The sequence below is a fragment of the Conger conger genome, chromosome 9, assembly GCF_963514075.1.
Source record: "Conger conger chromosome 9, fConCon1.1, whole genome shotgun sequence".
NCBI classification, from domain to species: Eukaryota; Metazoa; Chordata; class Actinopteri; order Anguilliformes; family Congridae; genus Conger; species Conger conger.
Genome location: NC_083768.1, coordinates 13,756,264 through 13,770,481, shown reverse-complemented (window position 1 = coordinate 13,770,481; position 14,218 = coordinate 13,756,264). Strand labels below are relative to the sequence as shown.

Here is a 14,218-nt window from a genome sequence, read left to right as displayed (position 1 = left end):
CTGGTCTCAAAATGGAGTACAGTAACACGGAGCTTCTGTCACTTTTCAGATCACATCCGCAGCTGTGATTACACTGAATTGGCAGGAAAGGGACGTACAGAACAACACCATCTCTGAGAGGTTTGGCACATGAGTGACACCACAAACACACACACACACACACACACTCAACACACAACACGCGCTCGCACGTGAACGGTAATGCAAGTGCACATCCACGAGACGCGTTAGTCACAGTCCTGTCCTCTTTCAAGTGCTGCTATGTAAGCCCCTCCACTTGAGCAGAGAGGAACCTTTCATTTAGCCCCTCAAAGCCCTCTCTGTGTGGAGACTCCCATCACACCCACACAGCATTACCAAACACTCACAGGAGCGGGACTGGACCCCAACGCTGCCACAGTTCTGCTGCTCTTAGGGACCACAGACGGAGGCCTTCTTACAGAAATGGCTTAGGCGTCTAGAGGGGTGGAAATCTTGGTAGAGTTGACTTTTTCACATAAACAGAGCAGGATTACCCAGCTCTGGTTTTACCCAGATATACGGCACGTAGTCTGGCTGTGCCCTAGTCGGTTAAAAACCGTTCACTTTTCTGCTCAGTTTTCACTAGAACACCCAAATGGCCTTTCACCGGCATTGGGATACTGCAATATATTGTAAATATGTTGTATTCTTTTTTAAATACAATGATAAATGTATTCAATAGCCATATGTCGCAATATGTGAACGCAGCAAACATCGGACGGCAGATGTGTTTGTTTTAGGTTGCATTTCCTGCAGTGTTCCTCCCTTTATACGCGGAATGGCCAAAGCTTAAGCACACACTCACTCACAGCCTTTCCAAAGCCAGGCTCTGTCCTCCTGCTAACAAGTGAGCCACACTAGTCTGCTGGAACTTTAAAGCATGTCACACTTGAAGGAAGGGGAATAATTTAAGGAGCGCACCGTTGTCTTCACTGCTGGAAAAAAAACAAAAAACAGCTCAAGCTAGGTTTTGAAACAGCCTCAATTACCTAATGTGACGAGGATGAATCTTCCACATTGTCACACATGATGGAGGGTGAATGATTTAAGATATGAGTGCACCATTGCCTTACCGAGCAGAACGTGGATGGAACCAGACGGAAGACCTACTGTAAAGTGCCTTATCGGCCTGCGATGTACGCAGCCCGCATACAAGCAGGCATTCGTATCACTCCGTATCCTTAACGCCTCCCCGTTGGCATCTTAAAGAACCGCGCAGATCTCATCGCACTGCTTTAAAGAGTAACGGTATCAGCACCGCTGCTGTTCGAGCCAAATTCTTAATCCGGTTCTCTGGGCCTGACTGCTTAATCAGCCGCTCCGCACTGTAGCTCACTGCGCCTCCGAAAAGCACCGCGGAGACGGCGATGGATACCGCGCCCGCCTCCTCCCGGACGCGCTCCCCGTGAGGAACCCGGGGATGGCATCCTGACCGTTACAGCAGCCCTAACCTTCACCAACACCGTTGGACACAGTGCAGGAGGATCCATTTTAACCCCCAAAGCATATTATTACACCGACCATATTACACTCTCCGTAATCCATGGGGCAATTACACTACGTACATTTACATAACTTTTTTCACCGCTTTTTCCACTCGTCAGTTCTGTCCACACACACACATCAGTTCTGTCATATGGGAGAGTGTGTGAGTGTGAGTATGAGAGAGAGAGCACGAGAGAGAGAGATTACAGGCTCATCATAAGATGGTTTGCTATGGTATACTCCGCTTTTATGAATTCAGTGACGGTTCGACTTATTTCCACATTTCACAAGCTCCTAAGCTGTAAAGACGTCTGCATAAAAACTACAAATGTGCCCAATTTTTAAAGTTACAGTTGAGGTTTAGTGCTCCTCAGCATCTGCCCTGCACTGAAAAACACTCAGTCGGGGACCAGGGAGTCGTTTAACACGAAGAGGTCTCCACCGGACATCACTGAGAATTCAGCCAGGCCATCTCGAGTGGCGTGCTACACAGGATCAGTAGCAACGTCCTCGAACTGACAACAGCCGCACAGAGACGCCTTAATGAACCGTGATGATAACATCTCAGAGCCAATCAGGCGGGGAGTGAGGCGGGGGTGGAGCGGGGTCAGAGGTTAACAAGCGAAATGGCTTAATTGGCCTTGAGGAAAAATTAAAGCAGAGTACCCCCCCCCCTCTCCCCACTGAAGATGAACACTTCATCATCTCCAAGGACCTCACTCAGGGCCGTATCCACGGCAACCCGGAGAGGCTCGTTAACGGTAGTGACAGCGCGCACTCCACTGACAACAGCTGGCTGTCATCCTCGTTTGCTCCAGGTCAGCGCTGAATGCAGGGGATTAAGCGCCGAAACACTAGCGACACAAAGCGCGGCATTGTGGGACAGAAACGGGGAGGAGGCATCCAATCAGATGAGTCAGGGAGAATAGTGCTACACTTTCTCAGGTGTGATATAACAACAGGGCACATTCACAACAGCCATTGAAAGAAATCTGCAGTTCTGTCACACAAGGGCAGTGTTCTTGTATCAAGTATGTGTGTCAGTTTGTGCAGGATGGATATATTCTTATGTGTGAGTGTGTGTGCGTGTGTGTGTGTGTGTGTGTGTGTGTCTGTGTGTATTTGACATAAAATTCTCCCATAGCTCAAAGCCATTAAATAAAAGCTCTGATTGGCTACTGGGTTCAGACCCCCCCCCCCCCCCCTCTCTCTCTCTCTCTCTCACTCTCTCAGCTAAAATAATTGCTGGGACAGCTCTGTTAGATTTGACTAATTCCGTAGGAGACACTGCCAGGGTCGTCTTGGCAACCGATTGCCGCGCCCTCTCCCAACATCTTTCCGTGGGCGTGCGTTGCGAGAGGCTGGATGCAAAGTGGCTGTCTGATCTGAGCTGGCCAAACCCACTAACTACTGCTCATCGCCGTCTTCATCTAGCTTGTTTTTCTCACTCAAGATGTAAGAAGTCTGTCTGGACTCTGCTTTTTAATAAGTATCTGAAAACATGGGAGGAGCAGAACTGAATTAACCTCAAGAAAGCCCTTTCGCCAGCTGGGAGGTGAAGGCTATGTTACAGCTCCCACTCCCTGATTAGAAACGTGACCCTCTCTTCCCAGAACAGCATCTGTATTTACATTATTGAACTCTTATTTCACTTAAAAGGTCAGAGAGAGGAACATGTATAATCATCATCAAAACTTCATCTACTGATATTCAGAAGCCATTTTTCCTTTCAACACTGCGGCACCTCTGAATTCTTTTTTAATTCTGGCAGACCTAGCTTTTGATGAGAACCCTGCAAAATTAAACAGGTGGTCTCAGGAGAAGTGATACATACTGGTGGTAAAAGGCTTTTTTTTTTTTTGCCCGTGATAATGGAACAGAAAGGCCCGGAAAAAATAGATCAAAACAGTGAGTCAACCATGGGCATTAGAGCTTGCAGTGCTTTCTCAGTCCTACGCAGGCATTAGAGATCAGAGTGGGGCAGTCAATTCCACATCTACATTAAAGATTGTGCCATCTAGATTGATCATCCTAGATCAGCAAGGCTAATTTTAAACATTTGCACTGTGTATTTTGCCAGTTCAAGACAAAGAAAGGCTTTCACACAAGAGAGGACTGGACTTGTATTTAACATCTTTCTTGTGCTGGAATTACCAACACTGCAAAAAAAAAAAACTTAACAAGTATCTTAGTCTTATATTCATAAATTCATTCATTATCCTAACCTGCTTATCCTGGACAGGGTCGCAGGGGGTTGGAGCCTGTCCCTAGTCTTATATTAAGACCTAAAATCTTATTTCTATTACCTTTTTGCTAAATGAGACAAAAAGAACTGCCAGTGAGGTGACTAATTTCAAGATTTGCCAATGGGGTTGGAAATGTTCACTTGTCAAACAAAGTAACATAAAACAAACTAATATTTTCAACCTGCGAGAAGAAAAGAAAAATCTTAAGTCTTATTACAAGACAAAAAATGACAGCCATTTTTTTTTACAGTGAACCCGCCGAGCCACGTCCCAACACAGGACACGACGCGGCTACAGCGCCGAGCTAACATTACCGCGCTAATCCAGAGCGGGGGCAGAATAAACAAACACAGGGCCTGCTCATTTAAAAGTCATTAGGAGACAGCCTGCTGCCGGCTCCTCTCTCGCCTGCGGAGTGGGGGGCCGCAGAACCGGGGCTTCAATTATTCAGCCCGGCCTCGACGGCCGAGAACGACGCCCGTGACTCGAGCGGTCCGCAGGCCGTCGGGAACCGCGGCTATGGCTACGCTAACGGCTAGCGCGAGGCTAACGCTACGGTCCGGCGCAAGGCCCACCGCTGCCTGACACAATGGGGAAAAAAAAAACCAGCGTCTTCAGCGCGGCCGTTGCATTTATATATTTAAAAAGCCGTCGGCCTTGATTCGGTTCAGACTCACACTCGGGGGGCGATCCTCCGCTATAGCCCGCGTTGTAGATTAGAGGAGTCGTGCAGGGTCTGTTTTGCTGTGTCCTGATATGAACCCCGTATCTGCGATTGGTGGGGGTCTGTAGAGCGGTGCACACGGCGCACGGCAGGACCGCGGGCTGTCTTCTGCAGCGTGTGCGTTCGCCCGTGACCAGACCGCGTGCCATACAGCGCGTGGTGAAAAATGTCTGCCCGTTTTGTCGGTTCCCGTATTCAGCGTACACGTCTGTTTATCCATACAATCGGTGGATCCATACAATTGCATTTGACTAGCGCGCAACGCACGCTAACACACGCACACGTACACACACACGCATACATGCACATACACACACCCCCACACACACACACGCACACATACACACACGCGCAATAAGGAAAATGAAAACTTTGCACTACAAAAGAAATTGGCACTACTACTGTACATTACATGGCTTCCCATTCAAAATAAATGCTGGGTTTTCTGAAGTGCAGGGTACTGTTTTCCCCCAAGAGCTGTGAGGAGGCTGAATGGTTGATGCCTGTTCGTCAGATACCTGGAGTTTTGAGGGGTTTCACTCACAGTTCACAGGCTGACTGAAGCTCACACTGACGGGACCACTTCACACCAGCCAACCTTTTCCTCCACCGAAAAACAAACAGTGACAGGAGCTCCTGAACATGTCGGTTCTAATAATGACAGTTCCTTGTGTGTGTGTGTGTGTGTGTGTGTGTGTGTGTGTGCCTGCGTGTGAGTATTGTGGGCCTCACTAGCTACAGATATAAGAGAACATCAAACCCAAATCAATAAAATCAGAGCTGTCTTTGCGCACTGAAGCACATTTCATACTCCTGAATACTGTACATTCTCTTACTCTGTACAGACGTCTTTTGTGCAGGAGTCTGCCAGCAGAACAGTGCCAGACAGCCGAATGACCTGAGGTTTCTGGACCTCTGACCACACTAAAATAAACTACTCACAACTGTACTGTACTGGATAACATGTGACAGTGAATTGGTCTCGTGCACTAGTCTTTTCTTTCCCCTCAGTGAGGATAGAAAATCACATCCAAAAGTACTTTATGTGTTAGTTTACAATGTCAAGAGCCTGACACATGCAATTACTCCTCAGAGAGAATATAAAGATCACCCACAGAGGGCAATAAGAAATTTATATTTGCGTAACAAGCCCATAATAAACAGGGCCAGATGCTGGCTTGGAAAAAAGAGTAGGCTAATGTTTTCCAAGAGGTCATGACCTCTGTCTCTGCACCAGTCACAGGCTAGGTTTCTCATCCTCCCTTCAGCTGCCTCTCATTGGGATGAGAGAAGACATCCCATCATCCCCCAGTTGCCCGCGGCGACACGGGGAGCCTTGGCACAAAGGCCGCCGTCTGACTCACCCAATCCTGGCCAGCTTCACCCAGGGGTCACCGGCCTGACGCAGCCAACCGCGGGGCAGGCCCACGCTGGCCACAGCTGTCGCCGCGGTAACCAGCCGGCGCTGCCCTTTCCATCGTCGCGGAGACCCGCGGTGGAACAGCGCAAAATCTCCGCTCTCCGCTGGGCCTGGCACATCTTAAATCCCCTCCTCTCACGGCAGTCTCAGTCTGTCTGTCCGCGTGACGCCCCTCCACCGAGGCGCTCGTGAGGAAACGCAGGCAGGGGGGGGCGTTCTGATAACGTTTCCACAACGCTTTCCACGCCAACGTGACGCGAGGCCAACGCTGCGAGAGCGGGGTGCCAGCGGGGGGGGGTTTTGGACGGCAGGAAGAAGAGGCTCTCGAATGTACGGTCAGATTTGGCGTACCACTGGGCACAAACAAACACACCCGGTCTAAGGACAAAGCCTCTTAGCATCCTGTGCAAGGCCACAGTCAGCCAGGTGTGAGTTATAGTATTTAAAATGGGGCACAGCTATACGTGGGACACGTTCATTCAGCTACCGGACAATACAGAAGCACACAAACAAACACGGACATATGGGAGAGGAATATGCCCACAGGGGGATACGTGCTCATGTTGCCATGCCAGCTTTCCTCTCTTTGCCATCTGTATCACATATCTATACAATTCCGCTTTGTGATAAACATCGGATTTATTGCCAAAGAAGTACAAAAACAAATCTCACTTACGCAAGGGGGAAAAAAGGAAACATGGGACAAAATAGGGCCAGTTCCAACTAGAAAGAATGGCAGCCTCCTTGCTGACAGAACCTCCATGTTCCCAGGTGTTACCAGCAGAGAGGCAGCACACTGCAGAGCTACAGTGGATGAACAGTTTCCTTCATGGACACCAGAGGGACCAGACCAGGGGGGGTATTTCACAAAGCAGGATTACTGAGTTAGCTGGAGAAACCTGAGTAAAAACCCACAACAGCTTTTTACTTCAATCTATGTTCCAGATTTGGAAGGGTTCCAGGTTTTACCCAGCTAATTCAGTCAATCCTGCTTCATGAAATACTTTGATCAAGGAGGACTTGCAATTCCAAGTGGGAAAGTCTCAGAGCATAATAACCCACAAAGACATTTAGCATGCACAAAACCAATGATTGGTTGTGATATTTGTATTGCACCAATCACTGGTTGTGCTATTAGCTCCACATATTCTAAAGGGTTTTACCCTTGTGCTAAATGTCTTAGTAAACCAGGCCCGCAGAATCATACTGTTCATCTCACGTGTATCTGCCTCACTGCCCGTCCCTGGTTCAAAGGGAGCAGATAAAGGCCAGGTTCTGAGCGCAGGTAACCAACAGAAGCACACAAGCTCCCGCTGCTCCGGCCACTAGGCACAGCTTCCGGGCTTGGGAGGAACCGCAAGTGGACTACTGACGCAACGAGGGTGACAGTAATTAGACAGGCGGAGGAGGGCGGATGGCGTTTGTTTTCACATTGCCGTCCGTCATCCCGGTATCCCAGGTAACCGGAGTCGTGTGGAGACGGGACACGTGAGCATGCCAGGGATGGGACAGTCGGCACACGCCAGGTCGACCTCCTCCCCCCCCCCCCCCCCCCCCCACCCCACGCTCCAGGCGCATAGCTCTGCTCTCTGGACAGCCCCTCCTCCGTATTCCCTTACCCAAACACAAACAACAAAAGAAGCTCATTAAAAAGAGATAGCCCCCGGCCTGAGTCTGCCCTGTCGGGTTTCAGGCAGCTCGGGTTTCCGCGGTGTGACACTGGTGAGGGTATCGCGTGAGCGCATGCAACGCCGTCTCGTCTGAATCGACCTGCGCAAGCCCACCGTGCTCCTGTGTGTGTGTTGTCTGTCTCTGTGTGCGTGTGTGTGTGTTTTGTGACTTTCTCAAGTAGTTCCATCTAGTCGAAGTACGAAGACGTACAACTCCTTCCAGACCTGAAGGCTATGTCACAGACGCACGTCCTGTGTCACCCTAAATTTTAAATGGGAACATGACCAGACCGCCATCTGTCATTTGAGAAATTCATTTCTGCAGCCTCCAACAAAGGGTGAAAATCAAGTTACTCCGAGGCAGAGGGAGTAGATTGTTGAGCTGTGTCTTCTAACTCAATGAAGTGCAAGATGAAATACTGTCCTTGCAGGGAATCCATGAACAAGTAAATAGCAGTATCAGTAATCGCTCAATTAGGCAAGAGAATGCATTTGAACAGTTGCTGCAGCTGTTGGCTACTTTATTTGCAAGCTGCGTTTGATTCTTGTATTAGTTTAGCTGACTTGGGGGTCCGAGTGATTTACTACATTGCGCACAGTTTTGCAAATTACTTTTGTACGCTTACTGAGTTGGTTAAGCAAAGTATTTGGTTATTGGATGTAAAATATCTGTGCATCAATCTGTGATGCACAGTCAGGGTGTTGATATCATATTACCATCGGGTCCAGGGAGAAGGGGGCCTGCCCAGTACATTGTTCTACAACTCTGGTATTTAAAAAGTGCACATGGCATCTCTCCACAAGTGCAAATGTCCGATACAACTCAAATTATGTGTAAAATGGTGTGCCATCCATGTCATACTGTAAACAATAATTTATGTGACTTGATAGAAGACGTCTGAACACTTTGAGTTAGAAGCCTTCAGCAATGCAGTGTAATGTCTGTAGTCTGTAGGCTCTACAGTGTAGAGCAATACAACATTGTGCACTTTTGCAATACCGTGGTTCTCGTCACCATAACCTCAACAAACACGTCTGCAATTAACACACAACACGAAGACGTGCTGTAGGCTAATATAAACAACCAAAATCTGTCTAGTCTCCAAACATAGACACCTAAAAAGCTTAAATACATTATCCCAAAACATTTAAGCCAAAAAAGAATACTTCTCTTCTCAGACAAAATGGGAGTAGCCTACGTTGTCCTTTGGAAGCGAACAGAAGAGAACGTACTGAAACGATGCAATACAGTAGATTCCACACAAAGTGGTGGAAGTTTCTTGTAAGAACTGAGACCCACCGAAACGTTGTTTACAATGCTAGAAACGTTTCACGTGCTGAAACAATATGCACACCTCTAGGCTATACATGCTACACGTGGCGTTGAATACGACCGTAATTCACCTCGAGGGCATGTAGGCTCACGTTTGAAATAAAATCGTAGAATGGACAGTTTCTGATGCAGATTTAAAAAGTGGGATCTTGATTCAGTTTTATCATCAGGCCATCAGGATTTGCATTTAACACTCTTTGTATGTACAAGAACAAGGTGACAATCCAAAGGCAAGCGCACAGAAAAAAATAGTTTAATTCATTCAAACAACGATGGCCGATTTGAGCATCACACCCCCGGTCTTACCTCCACGCTGAACGGCTGCTCTTCGCCATACACGGCACATAAAATCCACAGAAAAAACTGCAAGCACACCCCTGGACAAAAACAATTCAAATGTCTTCTACTATGGAATGTTAACAACATCATAATGACCCCTTTATTGTTGTTCGTTGTTGTCTTTATTTACAAAAAAAGTCAACAAAACAAAACTGAAATGAAATAAATCCCCGTGCTTCAGATGGAGAAAAACATCATTCAAGAGAACGTATCGCTGCCCAGTCGAGTTTCACCGAGATGGAGAGGAGGGGTGAAAGAGATATCCCAAGATATGTCGCGGTGCGCGGCTATATTTCTGTCCCCTTTCGTTCTTTATGTCCGCAGTCGGTTCTGTTTCAGCGAGTTCAATATTATGATCAGTCACAATTGGCAGCAACTGCTGGTTCCTGTACTCCGCGGCATAGCTGGTGGTTTTCAACCATACATCCCCTCACTGCGCCTGCGCCGTGCGCTTCCGAACCCCCATCAGCGCAGCATGTAATAACACTCCCCTTCTGGACTGCGCACAGATCGGCGTCACGAAACCTTGGCTCGCGTGCCAACCTACTGTATATGGATCCAGTAAGGGTGGAATACGAAATGGGTACAGTATCGTCGGATCCAATTTCCACTTCCGAGACCACGGGAAGGATCCATGCTGCGTTGCAGAGACAGTACAGACAACTGTGCTGTGCTGCTTATTTCTGCTTATTTCTTCCGCTTCTTGCAATTTATTGCATTATGCCATTTGGCGGACGCTCTTATCGGGAGCGACCCAGGCTATTCAAATTAGGCCTACTTTTTGCATACGATTCATTAACTGCAGCTGCGTATTTTTTTTTTTAAAGCAATTCAGTTAAGTGCCTCGCTCTAGAGTACGCCGGCTGCTCTCTAACTGGGAATCAAACCCATAACCTTTGTGTTAAAATCACTGTTAACCGGCCATCATGCTGTTCTTCTTGTTGCTGTTCTTCTTGAACGATTAGCATATAAATGTTTTGAATATGTTCCATATGGCAACAAATTAACAAATGTTTCCTTCGGGTATATATATTTATTTTATTTATGTATTTATTTATTCATTCATTCATCATCGTCATCATCATCATCATCATCATATTATTATTATTATTATTATTATTATTATTATTATTATTATTATTATTTTAGTATTTTTATATTTATCGCCATAAAACACCATAACAGCCTTTTCACTCATGAGTCCCCGAAGATGTGCACAGAACCACGGTCTTAAGTGGTATTACACACATGGTCCACTAGAGGGCAATGATAATAAGCCTACCCCAATTGATAAAATGACATGTACTCTTTTGGGAGAACATGATTGCAGATAAACGCACAGACCTGCCATGGAGGACAGATTATATGACATTACTGTATATATCTGGATGTTCTGTTATGGACTATCACTGAGATGGGTTTCTTGTTTTTTCTCTTGTACTCCCCGTTACACAGTGTCAAACATTCACTGACTGGGAAATGCAAGACTAAATACATAAATGCACTGTTACAACACTGTCACCCAGATAAACATGAAGTAACTGATTTCTAAGCTACAGCTTAGAAATCAGCACAGACAGCATGACGTATTTGTCAATGGCTATTGCAGAGAGCATTCTGACTAGCAAGGAAATGCTTATGCAAAGGAAATGGAGGTTAAGCTCGTCACACCTGACTATCAGGATGAAGTAAATCTGTCAGTGAACAGTGATCTGGGGATCTAGGATCTACACCAGCTTTGCTGCTGTATTCGTCCATCCCAGTGTAGAATATTTATACCGGCAAGGTTCCGTGCCGGTTCTGGTTCCTGAACCTAATTTTGAACCGGCCGGCGTGTTCAGACCGAAAATAAATTGGTTCGGAACCTGAAAAGTTGGTTCTCAGGAACCAAAAAATTGTTGGTTTTTCCTTGCGAACCGTGATGTCACCAGTGGGCGTGTCCTATTCTAGGCGCTGAAGACAAGAGGAAGAAGGAGAAGAAAGCATTGAGCAACGCCCTCCGTTGATGATGGAGGGCGGTGGAACTTTGGTTCTGCTTAAACCGGTATGGACGCGGGCTGGTTCGCCAGAAAGCACCATGGAACCAGAGCCAGAACCAGAACCAGAACCACGTCTGTCTGAAAGCGGCACTAGTGAACCCCGCTGGCTGGCTGCCACAAAATAACTAATCAATGAGACAAAAGACTGTAGTAAATGGCTCTGACCTAGGCTTCACGCTGAAACACGTTAGCCAAGGCCAACACAAAATGGCGTTCATGAGATAACCTCTCTTTCATTCTATGTGGTGTGCCACCATCTCCACAGCCTTTTACTATTTGTCCCAGAGTGTGTGTAGGATCTCAGGAAAACTCATGAATGTTACTAATATGTATGCCCCGCGTGCGCATGTTGTGTCTGCGATGCCACCTCGCAGGGCACAGTAGAAGGTGCTTGTGTTGGTTAATGACTGTTACTTTGTGCCACTTGCCCTCTAGCTGAGAGGCACATTCTCTGCACACAGATCTTATCCAATTCATCCAATTATCCTTAGTCTACTTTCCCTCTAGCTAGGCATCTGTACAGTAGGCATTGCTAGCGTGCTCCCATGAGCTTACAGACATTGCTTAAGGAAGTTTGGGGCGAGTGTTTGTCAACTGGGGTTGGAGTGAGTGAGTGCAGATTCGGTTCAGTGAGTCTCTATGGTCCCCGGAGGGCCGTTTGTGTGCAGCCTCCGGGTTTATGATATAGCATTTTCACTTTCCTCCTATATTTTACCTTACGTGAACTGCACTGTACCGTCTAATGTGCTGCAAAATGTGCTAATGTATGCGCACAGTTACTGTGAAATTGGCACAAGAGTTGAGTTGACATATAATCTGCGATATGCAATACATTTTAATATTTTTGGAGAATACATTTCTTAGGTGTAAGATTTCATAGTTTACTGTGGATTACTGCCCTTGGAAAGCTCAGAAATGAATCAGCTGAGTGTGTGCAGTATAGTCGGGGGGTGGGGGGGGGGGTGGGGGTGGGGGGGTGAGATAAATTTAAACAGACCACTGACTCACAGCCTTAAATAAATGCAAAGAGACTGGAATCAGCAGCAGCAGATAAAGAGCCCATTAGCCGCAGTGATGAGGCGGCCATTTTCACACTTCTGCGCCACTCGGTCGGGTCCATTGTCCTGTCGGACTCAATTTCAGACACCCGCTAACGTCGGCATCATTTAATGCGTACATTTTTTTTCAGGCTCGTTTGAAAGAAAAAAAAAAAAGAGAGAGAGAGACTTCGGTGAAAAGAGAGAAAAACACATATGGTGCTGGACTTGTTTTGGTTCAGTCACTGTGCACAGAGAAGGGAAAGGGCATCGCGTTGAAGTGAAGGAGAACAAACAGAACGCGAGTTAATGCGGCCTGAAGATGAACGGGAGGTTACCGGAGTGCAATGAGGAGGAAAGGGATAGCGGCTGACATAAGTGATCATAATTAAGAGTAATTAAATGTAATTTTGCTTTACAGGAAACAGGCTGATCTTGTGAGTTTGATTAATTCACGATTCAGATTTGATCCTTGGGGGGGGGGGGGGGGGGTGAGGATGTAGTGTTTATGCAGAGCGTGCTCCAGATTGAGGTGCCAGAAAACGTTCTGTTCCATTGTTCAGAGCCTCGAAATGATTGAGTATGCTGAATTTGCACACTCATAGTCGGGATTGATGACAGTTCATAATATGCTGGTGCAAAAGTCGACATGGGGTGGGTTAGAGAGCTAGTATGGGTCCAGGATAAGTTTCCAGCAGTGACCCCCGATCCCCCCCCCCCACACACACACACACAAAATAATTTGTCAACCTGCGTCACATCACGGCTACAAGGGTGACTGATATGAAGCCATGACGACGAGACCACAATAACGTTTTGTAATATAGTCCGCGTTTTGTTCTCAACAATCAATTACAGACGTCAAATACATAAATGTCTGCTCTAATAATTTACGTAATATCAACTTCTACGGCCCCCTTTGATCAGAGGTCTAACCGACGTCAAAATGTTCGGTGGGATGGTGCTGCATCCAAACTGAGCCGGATTTACGGGGGCATCAGGAAGGAGGAGGCTATTCAGTGCGATTGTTCTTTTTGTTTCTCTTGGTGACAGGAATGCAAAGAGGCTGTTGTTCTCATGAACCAGGAACCAGGCAGCCAAAAAGAGATGGTGGGTGTGCTTTCTTTTCCTTTCAGAAAGTGACGCATTAGCTTCCACCCCGTGCTGAGATGCGTCTGTCAGCGATAAACAATTCCTTTTTTTCCACTTGCATCAGAGGTTTATTTATTTATTGAAAGTTTTCTTTTGAAAATTGTAGCGTGTGATTTGAGAAAAAAGTGACAGAATCTATATCATTGCATTTCATGTGTGTATGCCTTCATAGAAATGTGAATTTGACTAAAAGTTACCTGGAAGAGCTTTCCCGATAAAGTAAAACAGAAATGGGAAAATACTGGAGCTATTACAGCGGATTCTGAAGTGATCAATGTCTGTGTCAGATTGAATGTTTTCAAGGAGTAACATGGTGATTGAATCTGACCCTCGCCAGTTGTCTGTAGGCAACAACAAAACAAATGTGCATAATTCTTTTTAGTATTCAGTCATTTAAATTTATTTTAAAGCATATTTTTCCAAGCATAAATTTCCCACAATGAAAGTTCACCCAAACTGGGCGTGGTCAATTAGCTATGATTGACAAACCCTGCTCTCACTTTCCAAACATTGTTGTTTGTTACCATAGCTACCTCCATGATACACACTCATCTTTGGAGACTGAATTTTCACGAGCTAGCTAACTTAGTATACGAACAATCGATCGCTAAGGACGCTGACTTATCCAATAATATTTTTTGTTACCTAGCTTGGCAAGATAAAAGCACAATTATAACGTCCGTATGAAAGCAAATTAGCTAACAAACGTTATCGATAATGTCACCTTGTGAAAACAAACTAGCTAGCTAGCT

The 14,218-nt window shown here is 46.3% G+C and overlaps 1 protein-coding gene across 1 annotated transcript in view; it reads right to left on the bottom strand.

Moving 5' to 3' along the window:
* mmp16b (matrix metallopeptidase 16b (membrane-inserted)) overlaps positions 1 to 9,930 on the bottom strand; it is a 45,372-nt gene extending 35,442 nt beyond the window's left edge. The window contains exon 1 of the mRNA XM_061255630.1: positions 9,206 to 9,930. Coding sequence (XP_061111614.1) covers positions 9,206 to 9,328 — 123 coding nt within the window. The 5' untranslated portion in view covers positions 9,329 to 9,930. The remainder of the gene's footprint in view (positions 1 to 9,205) is intronic.
* Between the last annotated feature and the right edge of the window lie 4,288 nt (positions 9,931 to 14,218).